This window comes from Conger conger, chromosome 16, assembly GCF_963514075.1.
Source record: "Conger conger chromosome 16, fConCon1.1, whole genome shotgun sequence".
Taxonomy (NCBI): Eukaryota; Metazoa; Chordata; class Actinopteri; order Anguilliformes; family Congridae; genus Conger; species Conger conger.
In genome coordinates this window covers 11,956,599-11,970,085 of record NC_083775.1, presented here as the reverse complement: position 1 = coordinate 11,970,085, position 13,487 = coordinate 11,956,599, and the positions used below count along the sequence as shown (strand labels likewise).

Here is a 13,487-nt window from a genome sequence, read left to right as displayed (position 1 = left end):
CGTTTATCCTGAACAGGGTCGCAGGGGGGCTGGAGCCTATCCCAGCATACATTGGGCGAAAGGCAGGAACACACCCTGGACAGGTCGCCAGTCCATCGCAGGGCACACACACCATTCACTCACACACTCATACCTATGGGCAATTTAGACTCTCCAATCAGCCTAACCTGCATGTCTTTGGACTGTGGGAGGAAACCGGAGTACCCGGAGGAAACCCACGCAGACACGGGGAGAACATGCAAACTCCGCACAGAGAGGCCCCGGCCAACGGGGATTCAAACCCAGGACCTCAATGCTGTGAGGCGGCAGTGCTACCCACTGCACCATCCATGCCACCTGAACCCAAACATACAGTCGATTTTTTCCCCCTATAGGTTCTGCTTAATGACAGGGCTCTATGTACTGTTAAATTGGCAATGTTTTACCCATTGAAACTATGGTTATCTTTGTCCTGGAGGCATTCAGTAGGGTTTGAATTGATGAAGCCATACACACTTCTGCACTAAATACTGTGCATATTAGCATTACATCACAAGGTCCTTTCCCTATAAGTAGAGTCGAGGCAAGGCTCCAAAGGAGAAGTGATTTCTGACCGACAGACAGGAGATTTGTAATCATGTGACCTACACTCTCAAAACGCGTGTTAAAAAGCACATAACATGATGTTTTTAACACACCTGCATGTCTAGTTAAGGAAAACATGTGGTATTACTTTCAACACAATAACACAAAAGGCCCGTTTCATGGACACAGATTAATCTTAATCCTGGACTAAATTGAGTTTTGTATGGACCCAGCCCTGATCTCTGTCTGCTAAACTGGCCTTTCCCTTTTTAACATAACATTTTTCTAATTTCACAGAAAATGCATCAGAAGTAACATAAAATAGAAACCCAAAAAGTGTTTTGGACATTAACACATTCTTTGTGAGAGTATAAAGTGATATAAATTAATTGCAGTGTCACATTCTAGGCTGGTGATCGGGCGAACGTGGTCTCTTCTCACATATCCACTGTTTCTTTCAGTGTGGGTTTCTACTCTGGCATATTCAAGATCTCTTATGGCAGGGATCAGCAACCTGTGATCCTTGGGGGCCGAGAACTATTGGTTTTCCACCCTCCCTTTACTGAGGAGTCAGGTGTGAAGACAGTCTGGCCAATCAGTAGCACTAATGACCCAGGAGAAAAGAAAACCAGGGCTGGATTTTGATTTGAGGGCCAGAGTTGATCCCTGTCTGATGGGAAGGAGTTGGTGTTGAAAATCTGTGTCATTCAGCACAGTTCTTGTGCAGGCTTAATTGAAGGAAGTGGAAATGCTCATTGCAGCAGGCTGTTCCTGAATTAGAAGGTCTACACCATAAACGTATGGTTCCCTGTGCAGGGGGATAGGCACTGATGATGAAAATTACATTACATTTAAAATGCCAGATAAGCTTTGGATTGGTTGTATCCATGTTTGTCTTTTGATCATCTGTGAATTATAATAGATATTAACATACAGATCCACAAACAGCGGAAGTCACGACACTGGGGAAAAACATATTTATATATCCAGTTTTCTCTGGATAATGAAACCCATTTTAGCTGTTGAAGTTTGGATTCTAGTATTTTAAAGGCCAGTTGTTGGTTTTCCAGAGCTTTAGCCAACTTGGAAGCACAACAGCAAACTACAGCATACAGATGAACGTTGGCAGAAGGAAGATTTTTTTTCGTTTTTATTTATCAGGGACAGTGCACATTAATCAACATTTTTAGTTTCTACATCAATGTATTTGTGCCAGAGTTAGCTAATGAGCTAATTTTCATCTGCAGTCCCTGACCTGCATGTCTTTGGATTTAGTGTGAAATTACCTATATATCAAGTGTATCAACCAAAGGAACCCTTGTGGCACCCTCTTGTGGACAGATAAAGACGAGAAAAAGACCGTCACCCTGAATACGCTGAATTTTCTCTGCTACATAGAAACGAAACCACCCAATAGCGTGGTCAGACAATCCAATTCGGGCCAGTTGCTCTATCCTTATTTCATGGTCCAGTGTCAGGCCATAAATAAATCAATTAAACATGAAGCACATTGTTGCTTTTTCTGAGATGCCTCAATAATACCATTCACTACTTTGTCAGCTGCAGTGATGTGTCCTGAAACCAGACTGAGAAGTTGATCAAATATCACTACTGTACAAGAACTCTTAGTTGCATAGTCTCCAAACTGTTGGAAAGAAGAACTGATGTTGGCCTAGTTATTTAGATGTAATCGCCCCCCCCCCCCCCCCTTTTTAACAGGAGAAGAACATCTTAAGGATGTTATTATACATTATTTTAAATTACAATTTTATGTCTGAGAGACTTTAAAAATATGGATCCAGATTGTCAGGTCCTGTGCATTTTCTTGTATTCAGATCTTTTGAGTGCTTTATGCAGTTCATCAACCGAGAAAGGCAGTTCATGGTCAGTTTTAACAGGTTTGACATCCTGATAATTATGCGGTACAAATACATTACATTACATTACACAAATGCGTCTGTAATTTGATCAAATAGAAAGCCCGATGATTTTTGATTTTTGATTTTTTTTTAATATAAAGCAGTGTTATTCATATTCAGTGTAGCTTAATCAACTTTGAAAGGCGTGTAAATCGATGCAGTATATCCGTCATCTTGCACTCTGGTCTAGCTGAGAATGATCCCGTTCCTCGGTTAGTACTGCCTAGTCCCCACAATGCCTTGCGAATCAAAGATAGTTGCCAGTCATTGTAGCTAGCTAGTAAGTGAATTTCAGAAAACAAACACACATTAACGTTAGCTATCAGTAGCTAACTATTGTAACTTATATTAACCTTACGGTGTATTATCTAAACAGTACATTTAACTGAATAGGCAGCATGAAGGAAACCGCAGCAAAGCGCCGCGAAAAACCCCGCGACTCAAAAGCCGAGAAGCCAAAGGAGTCGGGCCCCGATCCGCAGGATGTAGAGATGCCGGAGGAGGATGCGGCTACTTCGACAAAGCCGCATAAGGAACTGGACACGCTCACTCTTGAAGGTAACACATGGATTTCTCGTAAAATGCGTTATACGTTCTCAGACTGATTAGTTAACTTCTCCAGTATGTTTAGCCAAGTTAGCGAAGTTGTTGCTAAGGTAATCTATCAAGTTAACCTGCTGGCATGAGCGATTTGTCAACACAAAATGACTTGAAATTGCAGCTAGCTAGTTACTAGCACTATTTAGTAAACTGACCGTGTTCCGAAAACCAAGTTGGCTCACAATGTTACGAACAGTGCAACTTTTATGACTAATAACAGAAAAATACTTTCAGATCAGGTGTGTGTGTAAAGTATAATATAATATCTTCCGTTTTAGTGAAAACTTGCTATGAGACATACGCGATCATTTCTGCATACAGTGACATGGCAATAGTGCTCCACTGTGACATTGTGGTGTCGTAAGATGTTGCTAAAGAGACACTACGAAACCGGCAGGCTATAGACAGTTTTCGCTCAACATCTGCATTTTAAAAACACGGGAATGGTTGACGGGGTGGTTTAAAGCAGTGATTCTCAACCATTTTGCGCCCAAGGACCCCCCCATCCAAGGAAATATTCCAGTGCTCCCTCTCCACTGGAGACATGATAACCCGTCTGCCTGTGCTAATTTTGACTCCGTGTGTACACACTCCAAACACAGATATCAAGGAGCATGTAAAGCAGATCGAAAAGGCGGTGTCGGGGAAGGAGCCGCGGTTTGTGCTGCGCGCTCTCCGCGCACTGCCCTCAACCAGCCGCAGGCTGAATCTCAACGTGCTGCACAAGGCCATCTCCGGATTCTACACGTCCAACGCCGCGGGCAAGGAGTTTCTGCTCGGCTTCTTAGAGGAGGTGAGTGTCTTCCTGCACCGACAGCGGGAGCCCCACCGTGTCCCTGTGTCGACCACAGGCCAATATCAGTCCTGTTATTTCAGCTTGTCAGGATCACGACAAGTGAAAAGGACCACTAGTCAATGTTAACCGCACACACAGGTATTTCAATTAAATGGTAAATGATTGGCATTTATATAGCACCTTTATCGAAAGCACTGTACAGTGTGTGCTCGTCATTCACCCATTCATACACACACTCACACACCAACGGCGATTGGCTGTCATGCAAGGCACCAACCAACTCGTCAGGAGCATTTAGGGGTTAGGTGTCTTGCTCAGGGACACTTCTACACACCCAGGGCAGAATCGAACTGATTGCCAGATGACTGCTCTCACCACCTGAGCCAGTGTTGCCCTAAAATTGTGACACCTCTGTGGTACTAACTCAGAGTTAAAGTAGTGCCTCTGTTGACTGTCATTATGTTATGGAAGTGGCGCTTTAGTATTTGTATTGGTGGAATGATTCTTTTTCACCGTACAAATAGAGGCAGTTAGTATAAAGTGACACAAGTATGCAGTTCATATTTGTTTCACTCTACAGGGGTTGCTTGCCTCTTATTATATAGTTTTTACCTTTGTTGCAAAGAAACCCACAGCTCCACCATTTGATTTGATTGTCGTCTTAAATTCCAAGACACCTGAGTACGTTCTATCTACAATGAGTTTGTGGACATTTACCATATATCTGCCAAAGCACATTTCTGAAATGGGTTTCAGGAGTAGAATTTCAAATTAATGTGTTTGAATTGTGAGCATTACTTGTGTTTCCCGGATGTACAGCTGTTAGGAAAGCTGTTGTTTGAGTCTGAGTGTCCCTGAGCCTCAAGGTTGCCGCCCTCTGTCCCTCCCCCAGCCAATGGACGCAGACGGCGATGTTCAGTTCCGCCCCCGGACAGGCAAGGCTGCTGCCACCCCTCTGCTGCCTGAAGTGGAGGCCTACCTACAGCTCCTCCTGCTGGTCTACCTTACAAACAACAAGCACTACACAGAGGTGAGTGTCAGTACCTACCGTTCGACTAAGCGGGGGCGAATCCCCCCTGGTTCAATGTGGGGTTAAGGGCCCAACAGCTGCACTGATCTTATTGTGGCTACCCTGGGGGGAGCTTGAACTACCAAACTTGCAGGTCCCAAGTCAAGCTTACCCACGAGGCTGCAGGCTGCCCTCCGGCTTGGGTCAGGTTTTTGGTGGCAGAGCATCTGTCTGTTTCTCACGTCCCCCTCCCCCCCCCAGGCTCAGAAGGTGTCGGACGACCTCCTGCAGAAGATCAGCTCCCAGAACCGCCGTGCCCTGGACCTGGTGGCCGCAAAGTGTTATTACTACCACTCCCGCGTGTACGAGTTCCTCAACCAGCTGGACACCGTGCGCAGGTAGGCCCCTGTCAGCTGCCATGTCCGCCTGTCGGGACAGTAGACCGAGTGCTTCCCAAAAAGTTTCAATTCTGAGTCTGAAAAACCGCCACAAATTGTGGAGTCCTCAACGTCGTGTATTTTATTATGACTAACTTGCACGTGGGTGCAGTGCGCCTCACCGCGGGAAGGTCCTGGGTTCGAACCCCTGCCAGGGCCTTTCTGTGTGGAGTTGGCATGTCCTTCCCGTGTCCGCGTGGGTTTCCTCCCACAGTACAAAGACATGCGGGTTAGGCTACATGGGGTGGGCATCAACAGGGGGTTGCTGCAAAAGAGCGTTTGCGCTCAGTCAACCTACCCTGTATAAATAAAGGTCTATAGTAATAATAATAATAAAACTGTAATTGCTAGGATCAGCAACCATTTTGCTAGGTATTGATGCACCATGAACTGGTGTTTTGCATTACACTAAACTGTTATATTATTTGCGTTACACTACGTTATGTTAACATTACACTGCATTTTTATATTACTTTACATTACGTTATGTTTTGCTATATTACTTGACATTACATGACACAACTTTACAGGCATTTCACAGATGCCCCTTTCCAGAGATTAAGTAGTAACTGCGTAGTTTGGAAGGTCATTGGCTTAGTTGATTTGAGGTGTAGGTTTTGGCGTGTGGTGCAGATCTCCCAGCATGCCTCTCTCCCTCAGCTTCCTGCACACGCGCCTGCGTACCGCCACCCTCCGTCACGACGCAGACGGCCAGGCCACGCTGCTCAACCTGCTGCTGCGGAACTACCTGCAGTTCAACCTGTACGACCAGGCCGAGAAGCTGGTGTCCAAGTCCGTCTTCCCCGAGCTGGCCAACAACAACGAGTGGGCCCGCTACCTCTACTACACCGGTGAGAACGAGCTGTCTCTCCGAACGGCTCTACACCGGTGAGAACGCGCTGTCTCTCTGAACAGCTCTACACTGGTGAGAACGAGCTGTCTCCAGACAGCTCTACACCGGTGAGAACGAGCTGTCTCTCTGAACGGCTCTACACCGGTGAGAACGAGCTGTCTCCAAACAGCTCTACGCCGGTGAGAACAAGCTGTCTCTCTGAACGGCTCTACACCTGTGAGAACGAGCTGTCTCTCTGAACGGCTCTACACCGGTGAGAACGGGCGGCCTGTAGTGTACTGGTGAAGGTAAATGACTGGAACACGCAAGTTTGGTGGTTCTAATCCCGGTGTAGCCACCATAAGATCCGCACAGCCTTTGAGCCCTTAAGGATTGTCTCCTGCTGAGTCTAATCAACTGTACATCGCTCTGGATAAGAGCGTCTGCCAAATGCCAAACTAATGTAATGTAAAGAAGGAGTTGTCTCTCTGAACAGCGCTACACCGGTGAGAACGAGCTGTCTCTGAACAGCGCTACACAGGTCATAAAGAGCTGTCATTCACAACTAGGTGTTTGGTGAGTGGTATTTACACACATCATTGTATGCCTTATACTCTCTAATTTGTCTTTCTTTTTCTCCCTCTCATCCCATCTCTCTCTCTCTGTCTCACCCCCCTCCTCTCCCTCTCCCCCCTCTCTCAGGTCGCATTAAGGCCATCCAGCTGGAGTACTCTGAGGCGAGGAGGACTCTGACCAACGCTCTGAGGAAGGCCCCGCAGCACACGGCCGTGGGCTTCAAACAGACGGTCAGCCCGTTTCCGTGACTACCACATCACATGCAGATAGATGCCATTCATCTGGCTGTGTAATTGCTCTGATTGCTTTGTGTATTATCGTTCATAAAATTGCCGCTCCCTCTTCCTGACTGTGGAAAAGGTACAGTCTGTAGGATGCGGCCACTTAAACGGCAGTTAAAAGGCGTGTCCAACCTAAATGAGAGTTAGGAATCGTTAGAAATGAACAGTCCACTATCGAAACAGGTTTGTGCGTTTGAGCCCCAGTAATGCCAGTATCTGCTGATTAAGTTATTTTTGTAGTGCTGGTATTGCAAATGTTTCTTCTAAAGTAAACATTCCAGCTTCCTGACCAAAAGGATTAGGTCTCCATTTGCTCACATAGGGCTGGGTTAGGTCTCTCTCTGCTCACAGTGGGCTGGGTTTTGTCTCTCTCTGCTCACAGTGGGCTGGGTTTTGTCTCTCTCTGCTCACAGTGGGCTGGGTTAGGTCTCTCTCTGCTCAGTGGGCTGGGTTAGGCCTCTCCGCTCACAGTGGCCTGGGTTAGGTCTCTCTCCGCTCACAGTGGGCTGGGTTAGGTCTCTGCTCTCAGTGGGCTGGGTTAGGTCTCTGCTCACAGTGGGCTGGGTTAGGTCTCTCTCTGCTCACAGTGGGCTGGGTTAGGTCTCTGCTCTCAGTGGGCTGGGTTAGGTCTCTGCTCACATAGGGCTGGGTTAGGTCTCTCTGCTCACAGTGGGCTGGGTTAGGTCTCCGCTCACAGTGGGCTGGGTTAGGTCTCTCTGCTCACAGTGGGCTGGGTTAGGTCTCTCTCCGCTCACAGTGGGCTCGGTTAGGTCTCTCTGCTCACAGTGGGCTGGGTTAGGTCTCTCTCCGCTCACAGTGGGCTGGGTTAGGTCTCCGCTCACAGTGGGCTGGGTTAGGTCTGTCTCTGCTCACAGTGGGCTGGGTTAGGTCTGTCTCCGCTCACATTGGGCTGGGTTAGGGTCCGTGCTGACATTCCCTGGTCCACTCGTGGCTCTCCGCAGGTCCATAAGCTCCTGATTGTGGTGGAGCTGCTCCTGGGCGAGATCCCAGACCGGCTGCAGTTCCGGCAGCCCTCGCTGAAGAGGTCGCTCATGCCCTACTTCCTGCTGACCCAGGGTACGCTCGCCACTCGCGCCTCTCGCTCGGACGCTCGGGGAACGAGACGCTCCCTAAACGCTCTCCTCCATGCCTCTCCCCCCATGCAGCCGTCAGGACTGGCAACCTGGCCAGCTTCAACCAGGTCCTGGAGCAGTTCGGCGAGAAGTTCCAGTCCGACGGCACCTACACCCTGATCATCCGCCTCAGACACAACGTCATCAAAACAGGTGAACGTCAGTCTAAAGATACAGGTAACAGGTGAACAGACGTCAGTATAAAGATACAGGTTACAGGTGAACAGCAGTCAGTAAAGATACAGGTAACAGGAGAACAGCAGTCAGTAAAGATACAGGTAACAGGTGAACAGCAGTCAGTAAAGATACAGGTAACAGGTCAACAGCAGTCAGTAAACATACAGGTAACAGGTGAACAGCAGTAAGTAAAGATGCAGGTAACAGGTCAACAGCAGTCAGTAAACATACAGGTAACAGGTGAACAGCAGTCAGTAAACATACCGGTAACCGGTGAACAGCAGTCAGTGAAGATGCAGGTAACAGGTGAACAGCAGTCAGTAAACATACAGGTAACCGGTGAACAGCAGTCAGTAAACATACAGGTTACAGGTGAACAGCAGTCAGTAAAGATACAGGTAACAGGTGAACAGCAGTCAGTAAACATGCAGGTAACCGCTCCTTCCCATTGGCAGGGGTGCGGATGATCAGCCTGTCGTATTCGCGCATTTCCCTGGCCGACATCGCCCAGAAGCTGCAGCTCGACAGCCCGGAGGATGCAGAGTTCATCGTCGCCAAGGTAACGGGTCGTCTCCCCTCCGCAAAGCGGCCCTTCCCAACCCTTCCAGAAAACACGCTCAACCCCCCCCCCCCTCCCCTTTTCCTCCCAGGCAATCCGAGATGGGGTGATCGAGGCGAGCATCAACCACGAGAAAGGCTACGTCCAGTCCAAAGAGACCATGGATATCTATGGCACCCGGGAACCGCAGCTGGCCTTCCACCAAAGAATCTCCTTCTGCTTGGACATTCACAACATGTCTGTCAAGGTAAATCAGCGCACTGGGCACGCCCTGTGCACGCCCTGTGCACGGACACAAACGCCAACGCAGATGAGCGGCCACATGCCCCTCCCCACGGAGTCCTCAAGGGGGCGCCACACGGCAGTTGTGAAAGGCTGTTGTGTGTAATATTGATTATATTGGAAAATGTGTGCAGGTTGATTTGTGTAATATTGATTATATTGGAAAAGGTTATCTGCCTGTCGTGGGCAGGTTGATTGGTGTAATATTGATTACAGTACAGAGCAACAAAGTAACCACTGCTCTTGTGCTTATCCTTCCGCAGGCGATGAGATTCCCACCCAAATCCTACAATAAGGACCTGGAGTCTGCAGAGGTACGCTCAAAGGTTCTTCCGCAGTGTAAAAAGAGTGGCTCTTGTAAAAAGCCAGGGTATTTTACAGGCTGTTATAAGTACCCAGTGTATACTGGATAAATAGCAGCTCCTTGGGCTCCAGAATGATTGGCAATGCACAAAAATAATTAACAATATAATTATTGAGAACTCCAATGTGAAAAAGACTGTATTTTATTAATGTTTTGATGGAGGCAGACAAACATTAATTTAATTTTTTAATTTTTTATTGATTTCAACAAATTCAAGGTTTCGTAAGTATTGGCGTGGTGCATCCACCTGGCAGGGGTTCTTTCCCCGTATCATTTCCTGTAATGCTTGACAAGTTCAAGGAACACATTTGGAGGGATTAAGGTTTGGCGCAGAACATAGATTTTTATTTTTCCACTGAATCATTTCTGCGTGGATTTTGACGTATGCTTTGGGTCATTGTCTTGCTGGAATGTCCACCTACAGACAAGTCTCAGCCTTGTGGGAGAGACAACCAGATTGTCAGCCGAAACTGCCTGATACTTGATGGAATCCATTACACCATTGATCTTAACCAGTCCCCCAAGAGCTCTGGAATTAAAACGTGTACATGCTGCTGTTGCAAAGAACCACTAGGTGGCAGTATTGCAAAGATAATGGGATCGCAGGTTGCGCGTCAGTTTGTTTTGCAGTCCGAACTGAAACAGGTTTCCCAAAATCCTTTAAAGTAACATATATATACAGTGGGGTCCAAAAGTCTGAGACCACTAGTGAAAATGCTTCTATTTTGCATTCTTTTCTAATTTAATACAGATGTTTTCATTTAAAATTATATGAAAAAATATAACAATTTTAGTGAAAAGTTGAATCTCAATTTCAGAATTTCTTGGTACTTAGTATGTTGCCCACCTTTAATGCCAACATACACTCAAGCTGTCTTGGACTCCACAAATTTGTTCAAAACCTTATTCAGAAGCATAACCTTATGTTATCCCGGCATTATTTGACAATGTTCCCAAGAGCATCTTGTGATGTTGCTGAATGGTTAGCCTTTCGTCAGTCTTCAAGTGTGTCCCCATAAATGTTCAGTGGGGTTGAGGGCGGGTGATAGTGCAGCACTCTTCTTTGGTCTTCAAGTAGTTTGTGCATAGCTTTGAAGTAACTTGAATTTGTTTTTAAATTTTCAAAATCCTAAAACCTGTCTGTTTATTTCCACAATTACATTAAAAATAATTCCCAGGTTTTCAATGTGGTCTCAGACTTTTGGCCCCCACTGTATGTATATTTACAGTGGGCTCCGGTGGCAATACTGGCACCCCTGATTACCAATGCACAAAAAATGAACAATACAATTATTGAGAACTCAAAGTGGCAACATGGGAAAAATTCTGTTCTTTATTAATGTTGAACCAATATTAATGTCTTTATCATACATTACTTCTATTTAATAAAAAATTGATTTCACCAAAATCAAGCTTTCATAAGTATTGGTTTCGTTCTTAGTGCATCCACCTCTGGCAAGGATAATGGAATAGAAAGCACCATTCCTCTGTGCAGATCCTTGCAAGTAAATTTGAATACCAGCAGGACCAGACGCGGCTTGTTTAAAGGAGAAATTGACAAAATGCAAAAACATTGAATCGGTATTGCTGTAGGGAAGGTATCGGATATGTTGGTTTTTAATATGAAAGATGTGAAACGCAACAACTTTTCTTGATAACTCATCAGCTCAAGTCTCGCTATGCCGGTGCACTTGTAATGCTAACTAACTGGTTGACACTGGTTTGTACATTAAAGTAACCAGTCACTGCAAGTGGTGTAGAGTTGCTGGTTCCAGCCCTTGAGCAAGACCCTTAACCCAAAAACCGCTCCTGCTTTACCCCTGTTCTCTCTCTCACTCTCCCCACTTGCAACTGTTCTCTCTGGCATTTCTCCCTGGGTATTTTTAAAGTGAAACATGTTCTCACTAGATAAGCCTTTCCTGGTTAAATAGAGGTTAAAAAAACTCAAGTATTTGTTTATACAGAATGTGTTGAAAGCGGTTCGGGTTGCATAATTTCGGGAATATTCAGGGGTGGAAACATTCAATGGGAACTAACAGGAATGTAAGGGAAATTGTGGGAGTTATTTCAATACAGGGGTGCCACCGCTTGTCTAAAAGTAATATGGCCCCTTATTCTATTCTGTGGCAACACCACCCCCACCAAATATAAAAATAAAATGTTTTGGCTGCAGTGCAGTCTTAAGTTTTCGGACTGTGGTACAATTTCTGTTCCTTTGACTGTTCCAGCACATTAATTATTCCCATACATATTGGGTGATTCTTATAGGAATTTTTATACATAGTCCCTCCATTTTAGGAGACCAAAACTGCACAGTTGTTTCTGTTTAGTCAGGTGTATTCAATCGCTTCCTTAGTGCAGGTATATGAAAGCCTTCTCTTCCTCTGTCCCAAGTCTTCCTTTTTCATTGGCTACTGGGAATTCCCCTTGCAATTTGCATCTTTGACAAGCGTGAACCACAGGATTTTAACCACAGGAAAAGTAGCCCTGATGAAATCTTGATATGCTTGATGTATTTGAGGCGTTTCTGACTGAGATCGTATGAGAGTTTTCTAGTCTTTCACTCCCACACACATATCGATTACAACTGCGCCTATAGAACAGGGCAACCCTGGGCTACCCCGGACTGCCCCATCTCAAATCAGGCCTGAAGATAGCGTGATGTGTACCTAGCTTTATACAGATGTCATCACGTAGTCCGTGTCATTTCCGGCAGAGCCCGAGTTCACGGGCTCACTCCATTCCAGTTTTTTTCGCCCCTTTTTCCTTTTCTTCCCTCTTGCTCCACCCATCGGAAGAGGCTGGGAAAAGATGAAAGGGAAAGGGAAAGGAAGTGGGGAATGTGAATTAGGCAAATGGTATGTCCTTGCACCTTCAAACGTCAGTTCAACCACGTCAGTTACAGACGTGGCAGGTTGGGGGGAGGTGGACCCATACGTCACGCTTTAGGGGAAAAATACTTCCAGAAAAAAAATCTTTATATGCGCTCGCAAGAAAGCAAAGTTTGAGAGTACTTAACTTTTGCTTCTAGCTCCTAGAACATTTAACAGGTTGGAATGTCCTTAAAGATGGCGGACATCGGTAGATGTCCAGGTCAGGAGCAAGGGAAGAAGTGAGTAAGAATAAGCGATTGGAATGAGAACTCTAACCAAGTGTGTGCTTCCCTCCATAGGAACGTCGGGAAAGAGAGCAACAGGACCTGGAATTTGCCAAGGAGATGGCAGAGGATGATGATGACAGCTTCCCTTGAATGATAGATGAGCAGAAACATGGACATTTTTTTTTTCTTTCCTTTTTCTTTTGCATTAGTTGGTTATCTTTGTTTTCATCACACTGTGGAGGTTGCCTATGACAACAGCTGCCATGCTTCTGAATACAAGCTGATTTATGAATGCCATTTATTAATGAAAAGAAATGGAAACGGACAGGTGATTTGGCCAACAGCTGCCTGTATTTTATGGTCGTGGTGGTGTGTTTATCCTGCATAAGACTCTTTCTGGGTGATTTATGCCAAGTGATTTCTCACCTTCATGGTTTTGGTAAAGTATTTGTTTTGCTGTGCATAGTTCTTAAAATGGCTGAGTCTGTATTAACATTTGAAGACAGATTCACATCCTCCTGCACATGGTGATTATTAAAAGGCCTTTCCCACTGTTTAAGTATTCAATTCCAAACGCCTATTTATTTTTTTGGTAATTGCTTAATTCTCAGGATTAACCCCATTCATACCTTTATTCAGCCTGCAATTTTCAATCACAATGGTAACAGGATATACCGTTTGAAAGCGTTAACTCACGGTTCTATCTGTATAATCTATTTTACGATGCCATTGCTTCAGCGACAATGGTGCCTTCCATTTGTAACATGTGGGTGGTAAAACAAGAGTGGGGGTACCTCACCTTCTCTGCATTTTGGAAATCCACATACTACAAGAAATAAGGAAATGTCAGTGTTCTTT

At 45.6% G+C, this 13,487-nt stretch overlaps 1 protein-coding gene across 1 annotated transcript; it reads left to right on the top strand.

The window, feature by feature from the left end:
• The first annotated feature begins 2,714 nt into the window (after nt 1–2,714).
• Nucleotides 2,715–13,191, top strand: LOC133115251 (26S proteasome non-ATPase regulatory subunit 3-like). Its single transcript, XM_061225062.1, has 12 exons — nt 2,715–3,041; nt 3,686–3,876; nt 4,772–4,909; nt 5,150–5,286; nt 5,986–6,176; nt 6,860–6,963; nt 7,977–8,091; nt 8,181–8,300; nt 8,780–8,883; nt 8,975–9,130; nt 9,429–9,479; nt 12,702–13,191. The coding sequence occupies exons 1-12, from the start codon at nt 2,882–2,884 to the stop codon at nt 12,777–12,779; spliced, it is 1,545 nt and encodes a 514-aa protein (XP_061081046.1). The 5' UTR covers nt 2,715–2,881; the 3' UTR covers nt 12,780–13,191.
• Nucleotides 13,192–13,487: the final 296 nt, after the last annotated feature.

Coding starts and splice junctions, on each gene's coding strand:
- LOC133115251 (XM_061225062.1), top strand. CDS start 2,882: ATGAAGGAAACCGCAGCAAAGCGCCGCGAAAAACCCCGCGACTCAAAA. Junction 5,287..5,985: donor CAGCTGGACACCGTGCGCAG/GTAGGCCCCTGT, acceptor TCTCTCCCTCAG/CTTCCTGCACACGCGCCTGC. Junction 9,480..12,701: donor AGGACCTGGAGTCTGCAGAG/GTACGCTCAAAG, acceptor TTCCCTCCATAG/GAACGTCGGGAAAGAGAGCA.